Source organism: Ambystoma mexicanum, chromosome 9 (genome assembly GCF_040938575.1).
Source record: "Ambystoma mexicanum isolate Mex_15411 chromosome 9, UKY_AmexF1_1, whole genome shotgun sequence".
Taxonomy (NCBI): Eukaryota; Metazoa; Chordata; class Amphibia; order Caudata; family Ambystomatidae; genus Ambystoma; species Ambystoma mexicanum.
Genome location: NC_090931.1, coordinates 1,488,961,493 through 1,488,984,016, shown reverse-complemented (window position 1 = coordinate 1,488,984,016; position 22,524 = coordinate 1,488,961,493). Strand labels below are relative to the sequence as shown.

The following is a 22,524-nucleotide window of genomic DNA, read 5'->3' as shown; positions in this document are numbered from 1 at the left end:
TCTTTGGTGTGGTGCCCACTTAGGGCGTGTGGGGGGGGACTGGGGGTTGGGGTCTACGACCATTTTGCAGCTCTTTGTATTAAATTAGAGGTGAAATAGACAGTTTTTATTATTACCTGTGCAATGCTGTACTAAGCTGAATTACACAACTATTAAGCAGTGAATTGTTCAATCATTCATGTAAGTGAACTGTGCACTCACCAAGGACAGCACACTCCTGTGCACATCCAGTTTTCTTTTTCATAGACATTTTCATCCACTTAACTTTTCTAGTTTCTTTCTTACTGTATTTATATTTTTATGCAGACTTTTTATCATTTTATTTTTTCTGAACCGGAGTACAATACCAAGACACTACACAGCCAGAAATCATTTTAAATGATGTATTCTATCGATGCCTTCTTCACCCACTGCCCCTCAGATCCCTTCCTCTTCTCATTAACCACAGATGCTCCCTCCTTTCTCTGCCTCGGGTCCATCTTACCTCTCCCGCCGTAGTGTGGGAGTTAATACTGATTTTACAGGAGCCTCCACCGTGGCAATAAACAGTTGTGGTCATTTCTTGCCGAGTGATGAGAGCAGATATCTCCTCCTGCGACGGCACAAACTCCCTTGCTTTCGTCTTCTTCAACGAGTCGGTTATGAACTGGGCATATTTGTCCACCGACGTACCCATGAAGTGTTCTTTCACCCTAGAGAAAAACAACATCAGTTACTACAAAGGCTAGAACATAAGCAACCCCAAGCTATGAAAGGAAAGTTACATGTATGGCCACACACAGGCCACCACACTAATCTAGCCCTCCACTGGAATCATCTTGCAGTCTCCCTGGACTCATTATCCCAGCCACAGAACACCTGTGAATGCAATGGCCGCAGCTCAGACACATGACATAACCTTCGGCTTATCCATCTCTTTGTCGTCTGTGTCAGAGACTTCGCTGTTCTTTGGCTGTGCCTAGAAGTTTCCCCATGCCCAAGTTAGACACAGTGTAAATGTCCCACCTTCTTGTTCTAGCAGCCTCCTTAATTTAGCTTCCGGCCCAGTGGGTATCGCTTATCTTCTGTGTGCCACGTCCTAGAGCAAGCCTCAGCAAGGTTTAGAGATTGCTTTGAATATCTGGGTTTAGCCTCTAGGCCACAGACTAGAATCCCTGCAGTCATCCATCCAAGATCGCTATATTTAGAAGTGTATGAGGTGGTAACGGCCCAGTACCCAAATCAATGGACAGAGCAAAACAAGGGTCCCTTAATACTGGTATTGGTACCAGTACCGGCAAGGTCGGCACGCCACCGAGGTCAATATCCCCATGAGCACCCACAAACCTGCAGCATGGATTCTAAAGGCGTGTACACATTTTATTCATTAAAAATGATAAAACGTCGTCCTTTGATCCTGCAATGCTTCTTTGCTGACAGGGAGTTTGTTTTCAGGTCTGTTTACAATAATCTAAACAATACTAAGAAGGGACTCGGGCTTTCACCTGTGAATACAGCCCACGTTCAGAGAATCTTGATGGGCTAGAGCCCCCACACAGGGGGTTAATGAAGGCAACAGGGTCTAAAAGAAGTGTACAATTCCATCTAAAGGATGCAATGTACTTCACAAAACTTCCTACTAAAGAAAATAAAGTCTCAGGTTTACAGCCTCCAAATCGCTGCTAGACATCAAAACAATTGTCACATAGATATAAAGCCCAGCACGCTTCCCAGTGTCAAACTTTGTCCCAAAGTTATAAGGTCCGACACACTTTGAAACTTGAAGACACACCAAGCTTTTGCAGCAAGTATTTCCATCTTTTCGACTGAGAGTGCGGGCAGGATGAACAAACTGAACCAAGCTTGGAGCCACCCCACTGGGCCAATGCCTCCAGACAGGATGGGCATGTAGGTTCCTAGCCCATTTTGGACTCTCTTGCCCCCAGTCTGGAATCAACCCCCTGGTCAAGGTCTCAATGCTAGGTGGGTCAGCGGTTACCTGGCTCGGTATCCCTACAAAATATCCCCACCAAAAACATTGCCGTACATATGGCAGTTTGTCTCGCCATAGGCAATATTTTGGGGGGGGATAATTTGTGGGAGCGGGGATTGCGGGGGTGTCCCCCACACATTTTAAAATAAAGCAGGGGTTTGGGAGGTGTCCCCTGCAAGGTCCATGGGTCAATATCGCCGCAGAAATATGGCGATATTTTTGTATCGCAATATTTATGCGGTATATTAACACATGGAACCCCTGGCTCACTCCAAGACACTTACTGGTCCTCAGATTCTCTTAAGAGGCCCTGCCTCCAGTCATTGTACTATTGCCTGCTGGCTTCTTGACTGTCTTCAGCTCTCTCTGGATCTGGCGTATGACATTCCCTGGGTACCTCCGGTCTCCCAACGTCTTGCTGGGCTGCGCCAACATGCCTAGAGGTTTGTCTCAGTCCACCGTTCTGGCCATCACCAATATCTGAGGTACTTCTGATAGCTCTGCCAAGATTGATATCTGGAAGGGCCTGGGATAAAGACCGTAGCAGGCTTCTAGACTCTTGTGTATGCGGTTTGTGTTCTCTCAATGACTCAGTCATACCGGGCTACTCTGGTTGTCTGAGGTTCAGCCTGCATGCCACCAGTGCTTGGATGTAGTCTCCAGAAGACCTAGTAACTCCTTTTCCTCTTGGTCTTGACTCCACCAGTATGTGGGTGGAAGCCCAGCAAGCTCTGCACACACACAGAATCACAGAACTGATCTCCACCAGTGTTTGGGTAAAGCCGAGCTCCCTTCAACTTCTTGGAAGCTTAGTCTTGCACATGCCCCCTCACCTCCCCAGTGTTCTATAGTCAGTTTGAGGGTTTATAATGGCTTCCAATTGCCTTTGCCCCTCCCCTTTCTATTCCGGGTGCCTGATTAGCCTGGGCACAGGTTCGCCATCAGTCTCTAAGGGGTATACCATTTCATCTGACTAGCCCTCTTCTTCCCACATGTGAACCATTCACTTTAATTGGTGTGCCTGTACTCCCGCCTGCCTTTTTGGGGCATGGCGGAAGTGAGCAACCGAATGGCCGCACTGCGTGCCATTCAACCCCAGCAAGAGTTCCATCAGAGACTGCATGGTTGGCCTGACCAGGTGAGAAAACATTCATTGTGGCTACCGATCTGCTGTGCACCGGGTGGGAAAACAGAGAACCCTACGGGCTCGATCCAAGCATCACCAATATTCCCCCCACTCCTGCACCCCCTTAAGAACCTGCTCATGAGAAAAACAAAGCTACAGTTACCCTTGTGGCACAAACTCACCATAAAGGTTAATGGGTCCAACAGATGGTTGCAACAACCCTACCGATGCTCGCCTACAGGTGCAGATCTTCAGATAATGGCTGTGACGTCTCCTGACAACTTTGCCTCTTGTGCTTCTACTACAAACCATCTTTGATCCTTAACCTGGGCCCTGGAGGGGTCACCAACAGGGATTTTCAGAGGGGCCAGAGAAGAAGACCTGCCCCAGCCCCCAACCACTGTCCTGGCTCATCACCATCCCCTAACTCCAGAGGGTCACATCAAAGTTCCCCACAGGCTCCTGACGTAGGCTTGCCTCCACTGGTTAAATGGTGGCCAAAGACTTTGATGAGCCCGGGCCTGCGACGGCTCACATATAACCAGAGTATTTACATCTTTACCATGTCTGACCAGGCAACAAGTGATTATATGACCAATTGGAGAAGAACTGTGAGAGCTCTGCTGCCACCTTCCAGGACCAGTTCGGATGGTAGAGCACTGTCTGGTAATCTGCAGACAGAGGACTTCTGCCAACTCAGGGGAACTTTGAAACCAGTGATTTGTTCTTGGTCAAGACACATGCCTCAAAGTGTACCCTTCTACCTGGAAAGCTCAGAGCCAGACAGATTTGACCTGAAGAGGGCGCACACAAAGCAATAGATAAATCCTGTGGGTTGTGGTTGCTCCCCCAGACAAATAACGGAGGTACAACCCAGAAAACAAACAGGAAATAACGTGAGGATTATGAATAATACATCTACTATGGAACTGCTTCCCCTCAACACCGATTGCATCTCCTAATACTGGAGCGACACATCTAACGGATCAGACGACTGAAGCCATCTCCAGCAATAGATCTTTTCTTCGGTTCCACAGCATCGCCAATGGCTCCTTGGCTACCTTTCTGCCACTAGACATCCCGAGCACAGTAACTGTAGCCATTGACCTCTTACCTTGTAAGCACCCAAACATTGACTGCCAGAGGTCAGAAATGGCTAAAGATTCCCTTCATCATGCTTCCCTCAAAGACGCCTTTTAAAAAGGCACCCCCAGTGACCCTGAAGCAAAGTCCTACACTCACCCTTTGGGGTTGCAGAGTTTTAGGACCAGCATCCTGCTCATCCAATCAGAACCCGGTCCATCTGTTCCACTATATCCTATGAGACTGAATCCCGTTTGAGCAAGTCCAAGTCCTAAGGTGTCCCTCGTGTGCTGTTCATCTGGTAGAGTCAATGCTAACAATACTCCTCGAGACTTTCCGAGCGTAGATTACCTACCGTCAACCTGCATGAACACTTACTTACCTTTAACAAGGTATGACGTATCATTTCTAACAGATTGTTCTTGTCTACTCCTAAGAGTTACCATTAAGACTTAAAATATAGCGACCACTAGGTGAGCCAAGAAAATCATAAGGATCTTGTGTTTTCAGAGAGTCGGGAAAATAACCCCATAATCCGAACACAGGGCTGGCAAGTTACTTACAATGACCCCCCCCCCCCACAAGCCCCCAAACTGCCTTTCATGCTCTTCTAGACATGACTTCCTATCGAGTGCCACCCCTCAGGATTTCTAATCTTCAAGCAAGCAGTTTGCATTGAACCTAAGCTGCCTCCTTCAGGACTCTTCTTCCAGCTCCTCTAAGCCATGGCTGTTTGACAGATCTTTGCATTATTTGGATACAGAGCACTTTCACCGACCAGCCCTTCTGCACAGGAACCTATGAAGGCACTAAAAACCGCGGGCGGGAAACAGAGCCCTGTGCATCCTTCCTGAGGGACTTCACAGATGCCAACCATATTCCATATTCCAGCACTGGTACAACGGCGCGTGCTGAGCAGGCCTAGCATAGAATCACTCACCTGTTTCCAAATGGCACCAACTGACCCTTCTGTCCCAGCAGCCCCACGCCCCTTGTGATTACGCTCAGTGCAACACGACTGCACGTGGTTCAGTCCAACGTTCCTTTACCAGAGGTACGATGTGCGCTCCTTCAGTGCTAACATTCCCTCTAGTTTTACGCAATCTTTAAGATAAAAGGAAACCTATTCCTAACCAATCCCCACTGCCCTTTGTGTACCAAAACACCCAATTTACAGTAAATCAAGCAAGAAATTCTGAATGCTTATGTTGGCTTTATTCAACCTTCCATACTTTTGGTAGCCTCTTACTCACCAAACCCCCATTCCCTCTGTACAAAACGCACACTGTTGGCACTAGATCTCACTCGTGCACCTCATTGCAGGTGGCCTCTGAAACACATCCTCATCAGGTCATCCTGTGCATGGCAACCCCAGAGCTGGAAATACAAACTGGCACATCAACCTCCAAGTCTTCCAACTTTCTCCTGACTGTCTTCTATGCAGTGCAATCATCGCTCTACTCTCCGTCTCTGAATTGCTAGTTATCCACCATGTTGAGTAATATTTGCATCACATGGTGTGCGCAGGTTTCACATATACGCTTGAACCTCAACATCATGTTCCCCGTCTAAGACTGCACAGGCTCAGCAGCAAGAGCTGCATGAAAACTAACTTGCGTTTACAAACCTAGCAGAGTGCCCCTCTCACATCTTGCGCAGCCGACGTGGTGTATTTAGTGCTCACAGGGTGCAAGGAAACAACATGGCGTTCCTCAGCTACTTCCCCATAACTTAAAATCACCACTTTCTTCCAGTGCAAAGCAGAGAGGACATTGGAAATTGAGGTGTAGAACCAATAGTTGGCCAAGCAGGAGATGTGATGGCAAAGAGTCGGTGGCGGCATGCTTGGGGGTCCCTGCCACTACCATAAACACCGAAACATTGGGATATAGACGCAGGCTCGCAAGCCCTGAGGGGGAGTGCAATCCTACATACCTTTTCAAGTGGAAGCGGAGGTAGCGGAGGATCCCGCGGCTGGGCAGGAAGGTGCAGCTCATGCAGGACAGAAGCTGCCAGTGGTGGAGGTTGCCGGCGCTGTTGGGTTGAGGGACGTGGTTGGTTTGCTTGATCAGCTGGCAGTAGATCTCGTCGCGGAGGGGCTTGAGGTCTTGGCAGGTTTGCAGAATGCCCTGAATGATGGGGACTTGATCCGATACCGTCTCGATCTCCTGCAGCGAGTTGAAGACCTTCACAGCCTCGTCCTGCAGCGTGGTGTACCCCTTCTCCTTTTGCACTGCAATAGACCCAGAGTTCAGGAATCAATTATGAAATGACATGGAACGTAAACCAGAATCCATTACAACATTCATGTGGATTTCATTGCGAACCCTGCGCATACAGGAGGATGCACGCATTTTGCATGGCATGATCTGGAATGCAATGCATTTTCAAATTCTGAAATACCAGGGACTCAGGGCTCCCAACTCCCCTGGACAGATCCGTGTAAAGCTGGTGGAATTCCTGGGTGATTCACATGAACTGTGGACTCGCAACTCAAACAAGGATTTACGAATATGTTGATTCATACCGTGCGCCGCTACCACCCAGGGATAATCTCTAGGTGCTTTATGGAGTGAGTGCTTGGACAGAATTTTTAGGATTCTGGCTCCTTAACTTTCTGGGTTCCCTAAACCTTTTTCTGGCTTGTATTTTTTTTTGTTTTGTTACTTTTCTTTTATGCCCAGAAGGACGTGCACTTAAGCGCCCCTCTCACTGTAGCTCTCTTTCAGGTGTGCTGCATTTATTAAACACATCTGGCTATCAGGGCCGGCGTGCTTCTTAAGCACACCGTTTCTGTCCCAGAAAGGGTCTATGTAGGAGCTCACAAGACGCAGCATCACGTAGTCTCGCGAGACTTCACATAAGACTGTGCGAAAGCCACGCAAAGCGGGCAAACGGAGAGTCCGAAGGCGGCAACACAGAGGAGCAGGTTGCGGTCCCAGCGCTCTTCCTAACAAGGAAGTAAAGACTGCCACAATAACCCAGAGCAGCGCAGGACACCTCAGTCCTGTATTACTTACTGTCCCAGCTCATGACCATTGTGTGGACATAGTTTCAGTGTTAACTACCCGTTTGTTAATACAAGTAATAAAGTCGTCAAATCCAGCAGCCTGAATATTCGTCATAATAACACAGTATCACCCTGGAAGTCTATTCAGGAGTAGGGTGATGCCAGGGGGGGATTTGTTTAGGGTGCAGCAGGATTGTAGTCCCCTTTACCGACTTAGTAACCCAGTGCACCTATTTGGTGACCATTGGGTACTAATGCATGTTGAGCAATGCTCCGGGCCATTTGTCTCTGTGGACCACGAGACACAGCGACAATGGCCGTTTTCCTAAAGTGGGTCCATCCCACGCCCACAAAGGCAGCCACAGTTACAGTTTTAAGCGGTGTCCTAGACTTCCCAATCTACATTCAGTGTAGGTTTGGCATTTGTTTTGGTCAGCCCGATTTGGCAGGCTGCCAAAACCTTTGCGCGCCCACCTTGAGTGCGATTGGTGTGCTGGCGAAGGCAGCCCCCGAGTGGATATTGCATCAGCGGGAGACCCTGAGCGTTCCTCTGATCTGTTCATGCACACAGCCAGGGAGACCTGTGCTGAAAAGAAACTGCTCCAGGGCACCTGCTGTGACTGGACCCCAGCTCCTTTGTCCTTCTCTGCTCAGGTGGAGTCTTGCCCAGGCAGGGCTCGAGTCTTCAGCCCACCATGTTGGCCGGACTGGCTGTTCTTTCATGGGACACTTTCCATGCCTAAAGTTCTGCCTCCCTGGAGTGCCTAAAGGGGGGGGGGAATCTTGCTGGCCTGAAAGGCCAGTGGATTGCTGATACTCCCAGTTTCATTTTTTGGATAGAGTGGATCTCCCGCTGCCACACCCATCGTGGGACCATCTCTTGCTCGCCTGCTGGCCTGTCCTGCTTTCTTAAGCTGCCCTGGAACCTTGATCGGGTGGGGGGGGGGTTCTTTGCTTCCATTGGCATTCTCATGGCTGATGAGACTTCTTGCTTGTGGGTAGTGTCCCCCAGATGTCCTTTCTTCTTGGGTCGTGGGTTTGAGTGCTTCTACTCAGAGCCCCAACCGTTACTAACCAGAGACCCAAACTCACCTATTGACATCTCTTTCCTGGGTTGCTTTCTCTGGAACCAGTGCTGCGAGTACTTGCTCCCTAGTAATGGGCTCTTGTCCCTGTAAAATGGTTCCGTCTGCAAGGATCCCCTTAGTCCAGGAGTACAGGGGGTTTGGGCTGCTACCCGCTACTGCGAACCTCTGTTGGCTGGAGTGGTTTCTGTGTTCCTGCAACCAGCTGGAACTTCAACCCTGGGCTAGACCTTCATCAGGGCCCTGTCGGGGGGTCTCCACTAGATGGTCACCTCATCTGCTGCACCGGTTGGGTGAAGGGAGAACTTACCCAGTAAGATAGCTGAGCTGGTTGAGCGCTCGTTGATGTGATCCGTGTTTGATCTGCAGGTCGAAGGTTCAAATCCCGGCAAGGTTGACTCAGCCTTTCATCCTTCCGAAGTCTGTAAAGTGAGTACCAATTTTGAAGGGGTGATAGTGTATGTCAATATGTTCTCGGTAAAGTGCTTTGGATAAAAGCACTATATAAACAAGTTATCATTACCTAACTTTTCCCCAAGACTGCAGCAGACAGATGGGATTTGGCCCCATTGGTTCCATTGGGAAGAACTTTTGGAAACTTCTTAATTTGCTTTAAAATAACTTGCTAATGTACTTGCCGGAATGAAGACCTTTTAGTACAAAGACAGTAAATTGGGCCAGTGCTTTCAGGAGAATAAATCACTGCACATCACTGTGTGCAGTGAAATCAGAGCACCGGAAACCACTGGTGGCTCACTGGTTCTCCATTTCTAAGGGTGCACTGGGACCTTATTCAGGCCCTGTACTCTGTTCCCAATTGTACTGTCTATTGTCCCTTTGTTCCAACTCCTTCCTTCCTTTTCAGGATCTCTGTCGTCCTGGTACTTACCTGTTAGGCGAAACTCCTATACTGTGTGTCCTGGAGTCAAGTGGCCTCATGCATTTTCTCTTAACCATACTGATTTTTCTTGAAGGTTTTTAGGAATACATCAGCAAATGCAAAACATGATGCATTTGATTAAACCAGAAAGTGAACCAGGTACAACTTGTACCTTGGTATATAGTTTCAGATATTAACCATATGATCATATGATATTAAATATAATATATACGAAGCTTCACCATATTATTAAATTATACTTTTTTTGTTTGTGCATCCTAAAGAAATGATTTGACAATGTTCTCACCTTAATACAGTGCTAATTAAAGGTGTATACATGTTTGCAGTTTAGTGGGTGTGATGTATTCCATTGTGCATGTGTGTAGCAGCCCCAGGCCTCCAAAAGCTCGATTTCTCCGCTGCGCGATCCACTGCATGAGCTTTGGTCTAACTTGGAGGACACCCTGCTCTTCCTACAGGACAGGTCTTTTGGGGGGGCTGTGGTAAAACCTTCCTAACAGAGAAGAGCGCGCAGTAAAGGCTACGCTTGCATGCACTAATGCAGAGGTCTGCCACCTGACCACAACTCCCATGACCCCTCACCATTAACTATGCGGAGTCCGGCGACGAGTCCAGTCTGCACCAGTCGCTATTCTCTGTTACTGTGAGGAGCTGCACTTCGAGTCAGTCCAGTCCTGTTTCTACTCCGCTACCTTTAAAAAGGTCCTGCCGGCGCGGAGCGCGGCGCGGAGCCCGGCGACGAGTCCAGTCTGCACCAGTCGCTATTCTCTGTTACTGTGAGGAGCTGCACTTCGAGTCAGCCCAGTCCTGTTTCTACTCCGCTACCTTTAAAAAGGTCCTGCCGGCGCGGAGCGGAGCCCGGCGATGAGTCCAGTCTGCACCAGTCCGCTCCAGGAAGCTCTCGGGCCACAGCTGTTAAGCTTAGCCTCGATGACGATAACACCAGAAGGGCCTCAAACTCGCAAGAAAACGCTGCAACACCGACGAATGCTTAATCCTTGGACCACGATGAAAGCTGTACCTGGAACTAAGGTAACCAAATCTGCTAGTCGAGCTCTGCTCGCATCGCTTACCCTACCTACAGCCATATCAAACATACACTCAGATCAGTCTGAGCAACCTTCTGTTTGTCATAAACCTAACTCACGCTCTGAAGTCTTGAGCCATGAACGTCCAAACGAAGTGCAACCACTCATCCGCTTCTGTTCTAACGACTGCATCCCGCTAACAACTTCTGAGACGACTTCGGCAGTACACCTACCTGTGAATCAGCTTCACCAGGGATATGGGGGGTCTGTACCGTCGTTGAGCCTGGAGTCGCTAGATACCTCCAATGGCGATGTCCTCGAGCTCCCAGTGATTGCAATCCCCACTCCTATCTCTGTCAACCCTCAGCTGATCCTCCAATCGATTAACAACGCCGGAGAAGATCAGGCAGCGTATCCTGTCAGCGCGCTTTCTGCTGCACCAACATGCCCTCTGTCGAGTGCTGCTGTGGCCGCTGCATCTCTGGACACAATACAGGATCTCTCGATCCCCACAGTTCCCTCAGTGCCCGATGCTCTGACAGCTCAACTCATTCAACCTATTCAACCAATACAACCTTTGTGCCACTTCAACCACGTCGCCTCCTTCTTTCCGGTGAGCGACGACGAACTTCTAAGCCTTCCCAATGAAGACGCAATGCAATGTCCTTTAAACTGTGCACAAACAGCACTTTCTGCACAGTTGAAATTAACTACAGTGGCTCTTCCAAAGAACTTGACACATAGTCTGCATTCCGTAAGATCTACGTCCAGTAACCTAACCTCTCTACCCTTGTTGCATTTGGCAACTACAGCTGATCGACCAACAGACCATAATCACGCGCGCCCTCAAAGTGAACAAACCATCGAAAAAATTCACGGTCCATCAATGCCTCTAAGAGGACGAACAGTAAAAGAATGCGCCAACAACATCACACCAAATTACACGCCTGAGCCCTCTATCCATGGTAACCGTAGCAGCTACGCGTGCCAAGCGCCAGAGGAATCAGTCCCTACAAGAACTTTGAGCGGACATTCCCCAAAATTGCCCCGGACAACAGCACAAAACAAGCCATCTGACCTAGAATCCAGCTCTTTTGCCAGGGCAAGGCGCTTACAAAGAATTGCAGAACTAAAGTCAAATTCACAAACCCTCCCAAAAACTCAAGACCTCCAATTGGCCCAAGCAAGCTCCCCCTTCTCTTCAAATAAGTCCCCTCACGGTGAATTTCGGCCGTCTAATTTACCACGATCTCTTTCGCCCATCAAATCCAAGTTTCATTTGAACTGCTCAATCCCATCTTCAAATGAACAAGATTCAACATCTCCAAACACTTTTCAGGCAAGCCTCTCAACTGAAGCCATCACGCAAATTCATAATAATGTCCTCGCAGCATCTGCAGTCGCCTTGGCACCTTTTACTAAACTATACGAAGCCCTACAAACTCAAATATCCGACCAAGGAGCGATGATGCAGATCTTGGCTCAAAAAATAGACAAAATCGATCTCTTCACAGACTTTCTTCAAATACAAATGGAAAAAAATGCTGACCAGTCAACAAGATGGCAAGACCGCTTAGGTGACTTGGCCGCAAGACATCACTGCCAAAACGATACACTTACAGAAGGTCTGTTAGCCGCTGTGAAATGGATGAGGAAAAATGCTAATCTTAATCCTCAAGTATATGTGACACCTTCAAGGACAAAAAGCAACTCATCAGTTCCAAATGGGGACAGGAAAACGCAAAACGAGACAAATCTTACAGCAATTAATGTCTGCTCCCCTTCAAAACCTGATACTAGCATTTCAGCTTCCATCCAATTGGTCCAATCCGAATCTCAGCCCACTTGTGACTTACCAAGACCTACGAACATCGCTGGCCCTTCAGCAAACGATGCTCCCCTTCTGATCGAGACCTCCGAAGAAGCACTTAGTCAAGCAAGTTTGCAACCGGCCACTTTCAACATTTTTAGTGGCCCAGCCAAAACCTTTGCCACAACCAAAATGATCAAGAAGGGCCCCAATATTGTTAAAAAGAAACATACCGCTACTGGCCATAATGAAATGCCACAAAAAAGCGCACGTCAGAATGTAAAAAAATTCATAAGACTTCTGACTACCCCAAAGAAAACCGGTCTGTTTGAGCGAAAATCTGACCACTCACAAGCAAGCTCATCATTAACTCAACGGTTTCCCCAACCAAAAACACAAAACAAAGCTATGTCTAAACAATCGACAAAACGCCAACGCATAGACTCGGATATCCAGAGTCTGTCTAGCTCGGCCGACGTAAGCTCTGTAGACCTGTGTAATCTATCTACATATTCCACTGGAAGCGAAACACACACTGCTCCCCCCTATGAAGCCACTCCAACAAACGCTTTTGACAAACTGGGAGAGAAGTCAATCCCTCTGAACGAAAACCTGCACAAACGACGTTCTTGCGAAACTTCAAAAAAAGAAAATCCAACTGTCGCAAAGGTCTCATTCTCACCTGTAAGTTCAAAACTAAACCCTAAGCTAACAACGAATCAGAGGAAAACTGATGTTCATTTTTGTTCTAGGGTCCATGGCGATACTATCTCAGAACCTGCAACAACTCCATGGAAACTCCGACTTCAGAATATTCATGCGGATGATCATGAATTAAACTTAAACAGAGCTAATGTTCTAAAATTATTCGCCTGTGTACCTCAACTCCGGATAATAATGACCGACGATATAAAAATTGTTGAATACGTAACGGAAAAATCTACAGATCAGGTGCTACTACATATAACTTCACGTGCTGTGAAAAACCTCTTATTACAAGCAGTTGAAGAGCTGCTGGTCTTTGGTTTTGACATCACCTTGGAACCCGACTCGATAAGTCAAAAAGGATTTTCGATCAGGAAGACAAATACAAATAACTCTGAAAGAACCACATGCCGGATGTCCCTACGGAAATCCTTAGCACTCTCGCACATATCGCGAAACGACTCGGATCGCCCAGGCAGAAGAGACGGAGGCAGACCTGTTGTTAAAAGAAGAAACGACCAAAACCAATAACAATGAGTGACCCGGATGAAGCTCACTCTGATGTCCTGGAACACCCGTGGCTTCATGCATTTGTTCAACAACTTTACAGAACCTCGAGACGACGTCTTCATAATCTGCCTCCAAGAAACATGGCTTCGTGAAGCACCTACTCGAGATGGATACTGTATCTTTTTAAACCCGGCCAAAAAAAACACCAAAGGTCGTCCTTACTCAGGATTATTAACTATGGTGAAAATTTATAATTGGATGACCCCCATTGTTGCAGTCAACCCGAATCCATTTGTGCAGTGCACGATCATTCGATCTGACATGACGAACTCCAAGACACACAGTCACCTACTTGTAATCAATTGCTACTGGAATCCAGCAATGATTTCCACCCCAGATTTCATCGATGATGTAACAATTTTAATTGACGACGCCTTCCTCAACTACACCAATTTAGCAGTGATTGTATGCGGCGATTTGAATTGTAGCTGGTTTCGATTTAATCCTCAAACCTTGGAAAACAACCAGATACCTGAGTCTGATGTATCTGAACGAGGTCAATCCTGGTCTCGAGCCCTTGCTGCACGCAACTGTCAGATGGTAAACGGTAACACAAAAGGTGACCAACCCTGTAAGACAACTTGGAAGCGACTACAATGTAGAAACACCTTAGACTACATTTGGGCCTCTCGAAATTTATTTGAAAGGGTCGTGTCACTCGAGGTCGTCCCGAAGGCCGAAAGCGATCATGACTTGTTACGTTTATCACTAGATCATGAAATCTACCCGCATCCCGAGACATACGATCTACCGCTATCATTAAACGCTGCTGGAAATAGGCTTAAAACAAATGGCCCGCAAATTCTGAAGCTAGCTTCAAGTCTTGCTGACTCAAATGATGTTGAATACGCCCCGCTGTTTGCCGCGTTCTTGCCAAAACATTCTAATGCAAGAATATATGGCCACAGCCCAAAACATCTATTCAGTAATGAAATCGCTGCAGCAAAAAAAGCACTGAGGAAAGACCTACGCATGATAAGAAAGTCCCAAAATGATCAAAAAGACATACAAAAAAGCATAAAAGATCGACGACAGGCATACAGAAACTGGCTTAAATCACACTCGATGAAAATTGAACAAGATCGAGCTGAAATAATGCTCAAGTTAATAATCACCAAAAATACGCGTGAAATATGGGCTCTATTAAATAAAAGAACCTCAAAAACAATTTCAAACATATCAAATGAAATTTCGAGCTCGAAATGGGTTGATTACTTTACAAAGGCTTATAAACAGCCGTTCCAAGCCCCTCAAGTTCTTTTCTCCATCTCTTCTGAAGCTTGGGATATAACTCCTTCTCATGAAGATCTAGTACTGGCCATTCAAAAACTAAAGAACTCAAGAGCAGCTGGTCCAGATCAAATTTCGAACATCACGCTAAAAAATAACAAGTTACTTTCTTACCTGGTAACGTTCTTTCGATGGGATGGTCCGACGACGTATTCCATATCTATGACAGGTAATCACCACAGCTGTGCTGCTTCGGAAACTTTTCCGGCGTCTGCGTCCTGCGTCGATGACGTCGATGCGCCGACGTCGAGGACCTCCTCCGACGTCCGACGTCATCCGATGTGATAAGTAGGACGCACGACGCCTGTAGCCTCAGTTGTAGTTTTTTCCCCCAGAACGTGTGACATAAGTCAACTGCCAGTCAGACACAAAGCCTTGCGGAACGTAAGCTGCAATCGCAAAAGAAATTCTGCAGCGGGGAAGGCAGGGCGGGAGCGATATGGAATACGTCGTCGGACCATCCCATCGAAAGAACGTTACCAGGTAAGAAAGTAACTTGTTCTTCGAGGGGATTGGGTCCTCTGACGTATTCCATATCTATGACAGACTCCCAAAGCAGTACCAGAGCAAGGAGGAGGGAAAGAATTTATAAACAAAATTTACAATAGCCAATCAAATAGCAGAGCAAAGGACTGCCTTGCCAAAGGCCAGATCCTGCCCACTGATGGAATCGAGGGAATAATGCCGTACAAATGTATGTACTGAAGCCCAGGTGGCTGCATCACAGATGTTGCGAATAGGAACACCCCTCTGCAGGGCAGTAGACGCAGCCATACCCCTGGTAGAATGGGCCCGCAAGCCAGCCGGTGGGTCCTTACCCGCCAAGCGGTAACACTCCGAGATGGCCAAAATAATCCAGCGGGACAAAGTCTGTTTCGTCACAGCTTGCCCCAAACGCTTACCAGCGTAACCAATAAAGAGTTGATCGTCCACTCTGACCCGGGACATGCGTGAAACATAAAAGCTTAAAGCTCTCCTAGGATCAAGCCTATGGAGCCTCTCCTCTTCCTTACCAGGATGCGGAGGAGGATAGAATGCCGGAAGAACAATCTTCTGGGCCAAATGAAATTCCGTCACTACCTTCGGAAGAAAAGAAGGACGAACACGAAGGACAACCCTGTCCTTGTGGAAAACAGTGAAGGGTGGCTTAACTGAAAGTGCCTGTAACTCACTCACTCTGCGAGCGGAAGTAACCGCAACCAAAAACACAGTTTTCAGAGTTAACAGCCTCAAAGGGCAAGAATGTAAAGGCTCAAACGGAGCACCCACAAGAAACCAAAGAACAAGGTTTAAATCCCAACCAGGCACCAGGAAAGGTGACGGAGGGAACACATTAGTGAGCCCTTTCAGAAACTGTGAAATTAAAGGGATCTTAAAGTAAGAACACACATCAGACGAGCGCTTAAAGATGGACAGCGCCGCCAGGTAACCTTTAATGGTACCCACTTGCAAGCCCCTGTGGGCCAAAGAAAGCAAAAAGGACAGAACCATGGGGATGTCACATGCAAAAGGATCCACATTCCGAACTCTGCACCAGTCGCAGAACTTACGCCAACGGCAGCGGTACAGAGACCTAGTTGCTGGCCTTCGGGCCGAAAGCAACACCTCCATCACGTCTTCAGGGAGGTCCCAATCCCTATACCTCAACCTTTCAGAAGCCAAGCGTGAAGGTTGAGGGATCTGACCTCTGGATGGAGAACCAGACCCCCCTCCCGTGAGAGCAGATCGTCTCGGTAGGGAAGACGACGTGGAGGGCAGATGGACAAGTCGAGAAGGTCCGGGTACGACGTCCTCCGAGCCCACGCCGGAGCAATGAGGATCTTCCGGGAACCGAACTTCCGTAACCTCCGCAGCACTTGCGGGATGACGGGGACTGGAGGAAACGCGTACAGCAGCGGGAACGACCAATCCACCACGAACGCGTCCCCTAAGGCTCCTTTTGGAGGAAATTCCCGCGAGCAGAACCTCTCGCACTTCCGGTTGACACTGGAGGCGAAGAGATCCACTTGAGGGGTCCCCCAAAGGGCGAAGATCTCCAGGAGAATCTCCTGAGCCAACTCCCACTCGTGAGAGATCGCGCTCTGCCTGCACAGAGCGTCAGCCGTCACGTTTTCGACTCCGGCCAGATGAACTGCCGAGACCGAAACTTCCTGCAGGATGGCCCAGAACTCGAGCTGCATCGCCTCCCTGCACAGAGGAAGTGACCCTGCCCCCCCTTTTTTGTTGAGGTAGTGCATGGTCACCGTGTTGTCCGCCAGGATCAGGACATTCCTCCCTCGCACAGTCGGCAGAAAAGCCTTCAGGGCTAGCCTGACGGCCCTCAGCTCCAACAGATTGATATGGAGTCTGGACTCCGACGGAGACCAACGACCGCTGACTGTCAGCCCGCTGGCATGAGCTCCCCATCCCGTGAGGGATGCATCCGTCACGATCGTCACCTCCGGCCAGGGAAGCCAAAACAGAGCCCCCTTCATCAAGTTGCCTTCGACGGCCCACCACAGAAGGCCCTGGGCGACCGAGAGCGGCACCTGAATAGGGTCCGACATCCTGCCGGAGGACTGCGACCATTGCATCTTGAGTGCCCACTGCAAAGATCTCATGCGCAGGCGAGCCTCTGGCACCAGAAGAATGCAGGATGCCATGAGGCCGAGCAACCTCAAGAACTCGAACGCTGGGAGCGTCTGGGCATGCTGAAACTTGTGCACCATCTGCTGAATGTGAAGAGCCCTCACCTGGGGAGGAAAACACTGCCCCAGGGAAGTGTCGAGCACAGCTCCGATGTACTGGAGCCGCTGCGTTGGCGTCAAATGGGACTTCTTTAAATTGAGGGAGAAGCCCAGCCTGTGAAGGGAGCGACAGGCGATCGATAGATGATCCAGGACTTGCTCGGGAGAGCTCCCCCTGATCAACCAATCGTCCAGGTAGGGGTAGACGTGAATCCCCCCTTGCCTGAGATGCGCTGCCACCACCACCATGAGCTTGGTGAAAACCCTCGGGGCGGAGGTCAATCCGAACGGCAGGACCCGAAACTGAAAGTGCGAGTCGCCAACCGCGAACCTCAGGTACTTCTTGTGCTTGGGATGGATCGGCACATGGAAGTAAGCATCCTTGAGGTCGAGTGACACCAACCAGTCCTGAAGCTGAAGGGCCTGGAGGACTTGAGAGAGAGTAACCATCTTGAACTTGTCCTTCCTGAGGAGTTTGTTCAAATCGCGCAAGTCCATGATGGGTCTCAATCCCCCGTCTTTCTTCGAAACCAAAAAATAAGGGGAATACCATCCCTTGTTCCTCTCCGCTACAGGCACCAGTTCTATGGCGCCTTTCTCCAGCAGGGCATGAATTTCCTGCGCAAGGAGCGGATCCGGACTCGGCAAAGAGAGGTTCCCCGGTGGATTGTCGCAAGGCCTGTGCCGAAAAGGAAGACAGTAGCCGTGGGTTTTGATCTCCAGAACCCACACATCTGAAGTAATGGCTCGCCACTCTACAAGATGCTGCGCCAGCCTTCCCCCAACCGGCGAACCATGGGACAAGGCCTCACGACTGAATGGGAGCGGCTGCGGCGTTACCTGAGGGCAAAGAGGCAACAGCCCGAGCGGCCTTGGCACCACGGGTACCCTGTCGTCCACCTCTGGTACCCCTGCGTTGGCCTCTTTGACTGCCAGCGCCTCTCGCTCTACTGAAGGAAGAGTAATAGCGAAAGGAACCACCCCTCCACTGCTGTCCCCTAGGACGAAAAGGCGGAGGCTGGCGAACTGCAGGGCCCAACGACTTCGCTGCAGCTTTTGAGGTCTGCAACCTCTCAAGGCTCTCGTCAGCCTTGCTGCCAAAAAGGTGTTCACCGTCAAAGGGCATGTTGAGGAGCCGGGACTGCACATCAGGAGCAAACCCCGACTTCCGCAACCACGCAAACCTGCGTATCACGGTGCTCGCCGCCATGGACCTACTGACGCATTCAGCCAAGTCCAGACCCGACTGAACGGACTCACACATGGCATCCTTACCATCCTGGACCATGGCAAGGAAACCATCCCGTTCAACCCCTTCGGGAATATGTTCAGCCGCTAACGCAACACAGTTCCACAGAGTGTGCGTGAAACGTGACAAGGCACAAATGGAGTTGGCCGCCTGAAGCGCCATACCACCAGAAGAAAACACTTTCTTCGCCCAGCCATCAAAACGTTTGTCGTCCCTATCAGGAGGGATGGTAGGGTACGACGCCTGCTTTGCCGGGGCCGTGGCCGCCTGCACCACCAAACTTTCCGGAGTGGGGTGCCTGGTCAAGTAGCAGGGGTCGCTACTGGCTGGACGGTATTTACGTGACAAGGATCTGCCCACCGCCGGGAGACTCTCCGGAGCAGTCCAAGCCGCCGCCACCCTTCGCTGTAAAGCCATATGGAACGGCAGTACCGGGTCAGTTGGGGGACCAACATCAAGGATGTCCGTCAGATCATCCTGCACAAACTCCCCTGGGGGAGCAGACCATCCCAGATACTCAGACACCCTAGCCATAAGGCGCCGGTACGAGGAATCGGCATGGGAGCCAGGCTCAGGCCTACAAAATTCCACCTCCAGAGAGGTGTCCAGTCCACTGGCATCATGCAGTGACTGTCTCAAATCGCCAAACTGACTATGGCCCGAGACAAATTCATCTGGCACCAGACTAGGAACCAGGCCATCAGAAACCTCATCCGCCTCCGAAATATAATCCAGGTGGCGAAAAGGCACCCGAGAGTGCTTGCTCTTAACCAGAGCCTTCCTAGGGAGTACACCCGTGACACGGGGCACCTCCGACACGAAAGGCGTCGAGCGAATCGGCGCCGACGCCGAGAAAACCGGCAACGGCGCCGAGAGGATCGACGTCGAGGAAACCGGCGTCGACGTCAGATGCAGCGCCTCCAGTATCGGAGGCGTCAACACAGCCCTCGAAGCCGGAGCCCCGAGCGTGTCCCTTGACGACCTGAATGTCGACGCCTTCGACGACTTCCTCGGAGCCGGAGCCTCGAGAAAGCCTGTCGACTCCCTCGACGCCACAGGCGTCGATGTCTTCCTCGAAGACATCACAGGTGCACACGGTCTCGATCGCGTCGAGGACCGGGACCTGGAACGGGTACGGCGAGAACGAGCCTCCTTGTCCGAACGGGACCTCTCCCGTGACTCGCGCCGACCACTCTTGCGAGCGGTGGCTCTCGACCTCACACGGCCGACCCCACTCGGGGGCGCGGACGGTTGAGTACCCTGCGACTCAAGAATCGCCAACATCTTCTTCCCGAAGGAAGCCCATTCCTCCGGCGTCGCACGGCTAGAGGGGTAACCGACGGGCCGGGCAGAGTCCTCCGAAGAGGACCTGGAAGGCGACCGGTGTCGGCGCTTCCGAGAATGCCTCGAAGAGGCGGAGGAGTGGCGAGACCGACTCCTAGAAGAAGACCGACGAGACTTCCGACGATGACACGGAGAGTCACCCCTCGAATCATCCGTCGAAACCCCCGCCGACTTCGACTTCCGGGGCTTGGACACCCGACCTACCGACAATTTCTTCATACGCTCGCGCAAGGCCCTGGACGTGAGCGACAGGCAGTCGATACAGTCATCCGTGTCGTGGGCCTCCCCGAGGCACCAGAGGCAGGCGTCGTGCGAGTCAGTCACCGACATCTTGGACCCGCACTCCCCGCACTTCTTAAAGCCCGGACGCGGGGTTGACGACGCAGTGGAAGACATCGTCGAAGAAATACACAAACGAACAGGTTCGAAGAACCAGAAAGAACAGAACTCCAAAGAGTCGAGGCTTAGAACCGAGAAACACGAAGCAACACGTTCGCGGAAAAAACGGAACCGAGGCTACAGGTGTCGTGCGTCCTACTTATCACATCGGATGACGTCGGACGTCGGAGGAGGTCCTCGACGTCGGCGCATCGTCGTCATCGACGCAGGACGCAGACGCCGGAAAAGTTTCCGAAGCAGCACAGCTGTGGTGATTACCTGTCATAGATATGGAATACGTCGGAGGACCCAATCCCCTCGAAACATAAACATCATTGGGCCAAATTTATGGAAAGCTTGTTTCGTCAAATCTCAATGTCAAGACAAACGCCTGCTTCATGGTCAAAAGCTATAGTGGTACCAATCTATAAGAAGGGCAGTCGAGACGATCCTTCGAACTACAGGCCCATTGCCTTGCTGGACACGATGGGAAAAATATTCGGATCGTTTCTTCGACTGAAGCTGACGGCTTGGGCAGCCAAGAAAAACCAAACAGACTGTCGACAAACAGGTTTTGTCGCACAAGTAGGTGTTGACGTAAACCTCACCCTACTAACTATTCTAAAATTAGAAGCCCTAAAAGCGAAGAGAAAAATCTTTTTCGTATTTGTCGACCTCAGACAAGCGTTTGATGCAATAAATCGAGATAAACTCTGGGCCAAACTTCGAGGGTGGAATTGCCCAGCTCAAATTCTTGACCCCCTCATAGCTCTGCACACTAACACCACAATACAAGTGAAAGTGAATTCACAAGGCGTACTGACAGAGCCAATTCCCACGCATAAAGGCGTCAAGCAAGGATGTCCTCTTGCCGCCGAATTATTCAAATTATTCATCTCTGATTTACCAAATTGGCTGGAATCTGCACACAGTTTTTCTCCAAAGATAAACGGAACTTCCATTAAATACCTTGTATACGCCGATGACATTGTGCTATTGGATTTAACTCAGATCGGCCTGCAACATCTATTGCTCAGTCTAAATGAATATCTAATAGCCAATGATTTACAACTAAACACAGGAAAAACGAAGATCATGTGCATTGGAAAAAGCGTATCAAGGAAAGATCAATGCTTTAAATGGACTATTGAAAACGAAAATCTAAGTATCGTAACCTCGATTCGATATCTGGGCATCATGGTCAACAACTCCCTTTGCGAATCTGCATGGTCAGCTGACCTTTTGGAAAGAGCAACTAAATTAGGTCTCCAAGGAGCGAAAATTAACAAAGACTATGGAAAATTTTCAATAGCGCCACTAATCTCATTCTATCTGCAGAAGTTCCTCCCCACCGTAACCTTTGGTGGAGCAACAGGGTGGAATCTCGATCATTCCCTGTGGCAGCAACTTGAAGGGAGGTTCTGGAGACGAGCACTAGGACTTCCCAAATATATCTCAATGGCGGCTCTAAGATATGAACTGACCCAGAACTCAATGTATATGACAATACTATGGCAATCATTATCGCTTCTGAGGAAAATGTTGCTCGGATCACAAATCCCAGCCTATGAAATCTTCGTAAATGATAATGAACATCCACACTCAAGCCTACTTCAAACATGGAAGTCTGAAATAAAAACCATTATGGATGCCGCAAATATATCTACTGACGAGCTGATTGATCGCCCACAACACGCAAAAAAAAAACTTGAAGCTTGGGACTGGATATCAACTTACGAGCACCGAGCAACTCTTAAATCCACTCTGCCAGCCTCGACTAGTATGTTGAAATTACATTCCTTACCGAAGTATCTCACAACTTGCCCCTCACGTCACCACAGGAATCAATTCCTGAAATTCAGACTGAACGTCCTGAATACCAGAGAAGCATTATGGCGACGTCGATCGAAAATCATCTCTTCAAATAAATGCAGATTTTGCAACTCAGGTGAAGTAGAGTCTCTAAAACATCTAATAACAGCCTGCACCCAGCTTACCATTCCACGAGAGTTACACCTGCTCTCCTATAAACCCATCCTATACGACGCAGATGAGTGGTGGGAAACTGTCTCGGCTGGGAGGAATATAAAGCTCACATGTAGCATAATCAACTTCTTAGATGCGATACTGAGCACAGACTAAACCTGAAGAAGCGAACCAAGACTGTACTTATTTGTGAGGAATGATGGACAAAACATAAAGGGGAAAAAAAAAAAAAAAAAAAAGGGGAGAAAAAAAAAAAGAAAT

At 49.3% G+C, this 22,524-nt stretch overlaps 1 protein-coding gene across 1 annotated transcript in view; it reads right to left on the bottom strand.

The window, feature by feature from the left end:
* LOC138489261 (unconventional myosin-X-like) overlaps positions 1-22,524 on the bottom strand; it is a 788,454-nt gene that overhangs the window by 28,722 nt on the left and 737,208 nt on the right. Inside the window, exons 35-36 of the mRNA XM_069616957.1 lie at positions 6,117-6,414; positions 485-692 (exon numbers count right to left, since the gene is read on the bottom strand). Of these exons, the coding sequence (XP_069473058.1) occupies positions 485-692; positions 6,117-6,414 (506 nt within the window). The remainder of the gene's footprint in view (positions 1-484; positions 693-6,116; positions 6,415-22,524) is intronic.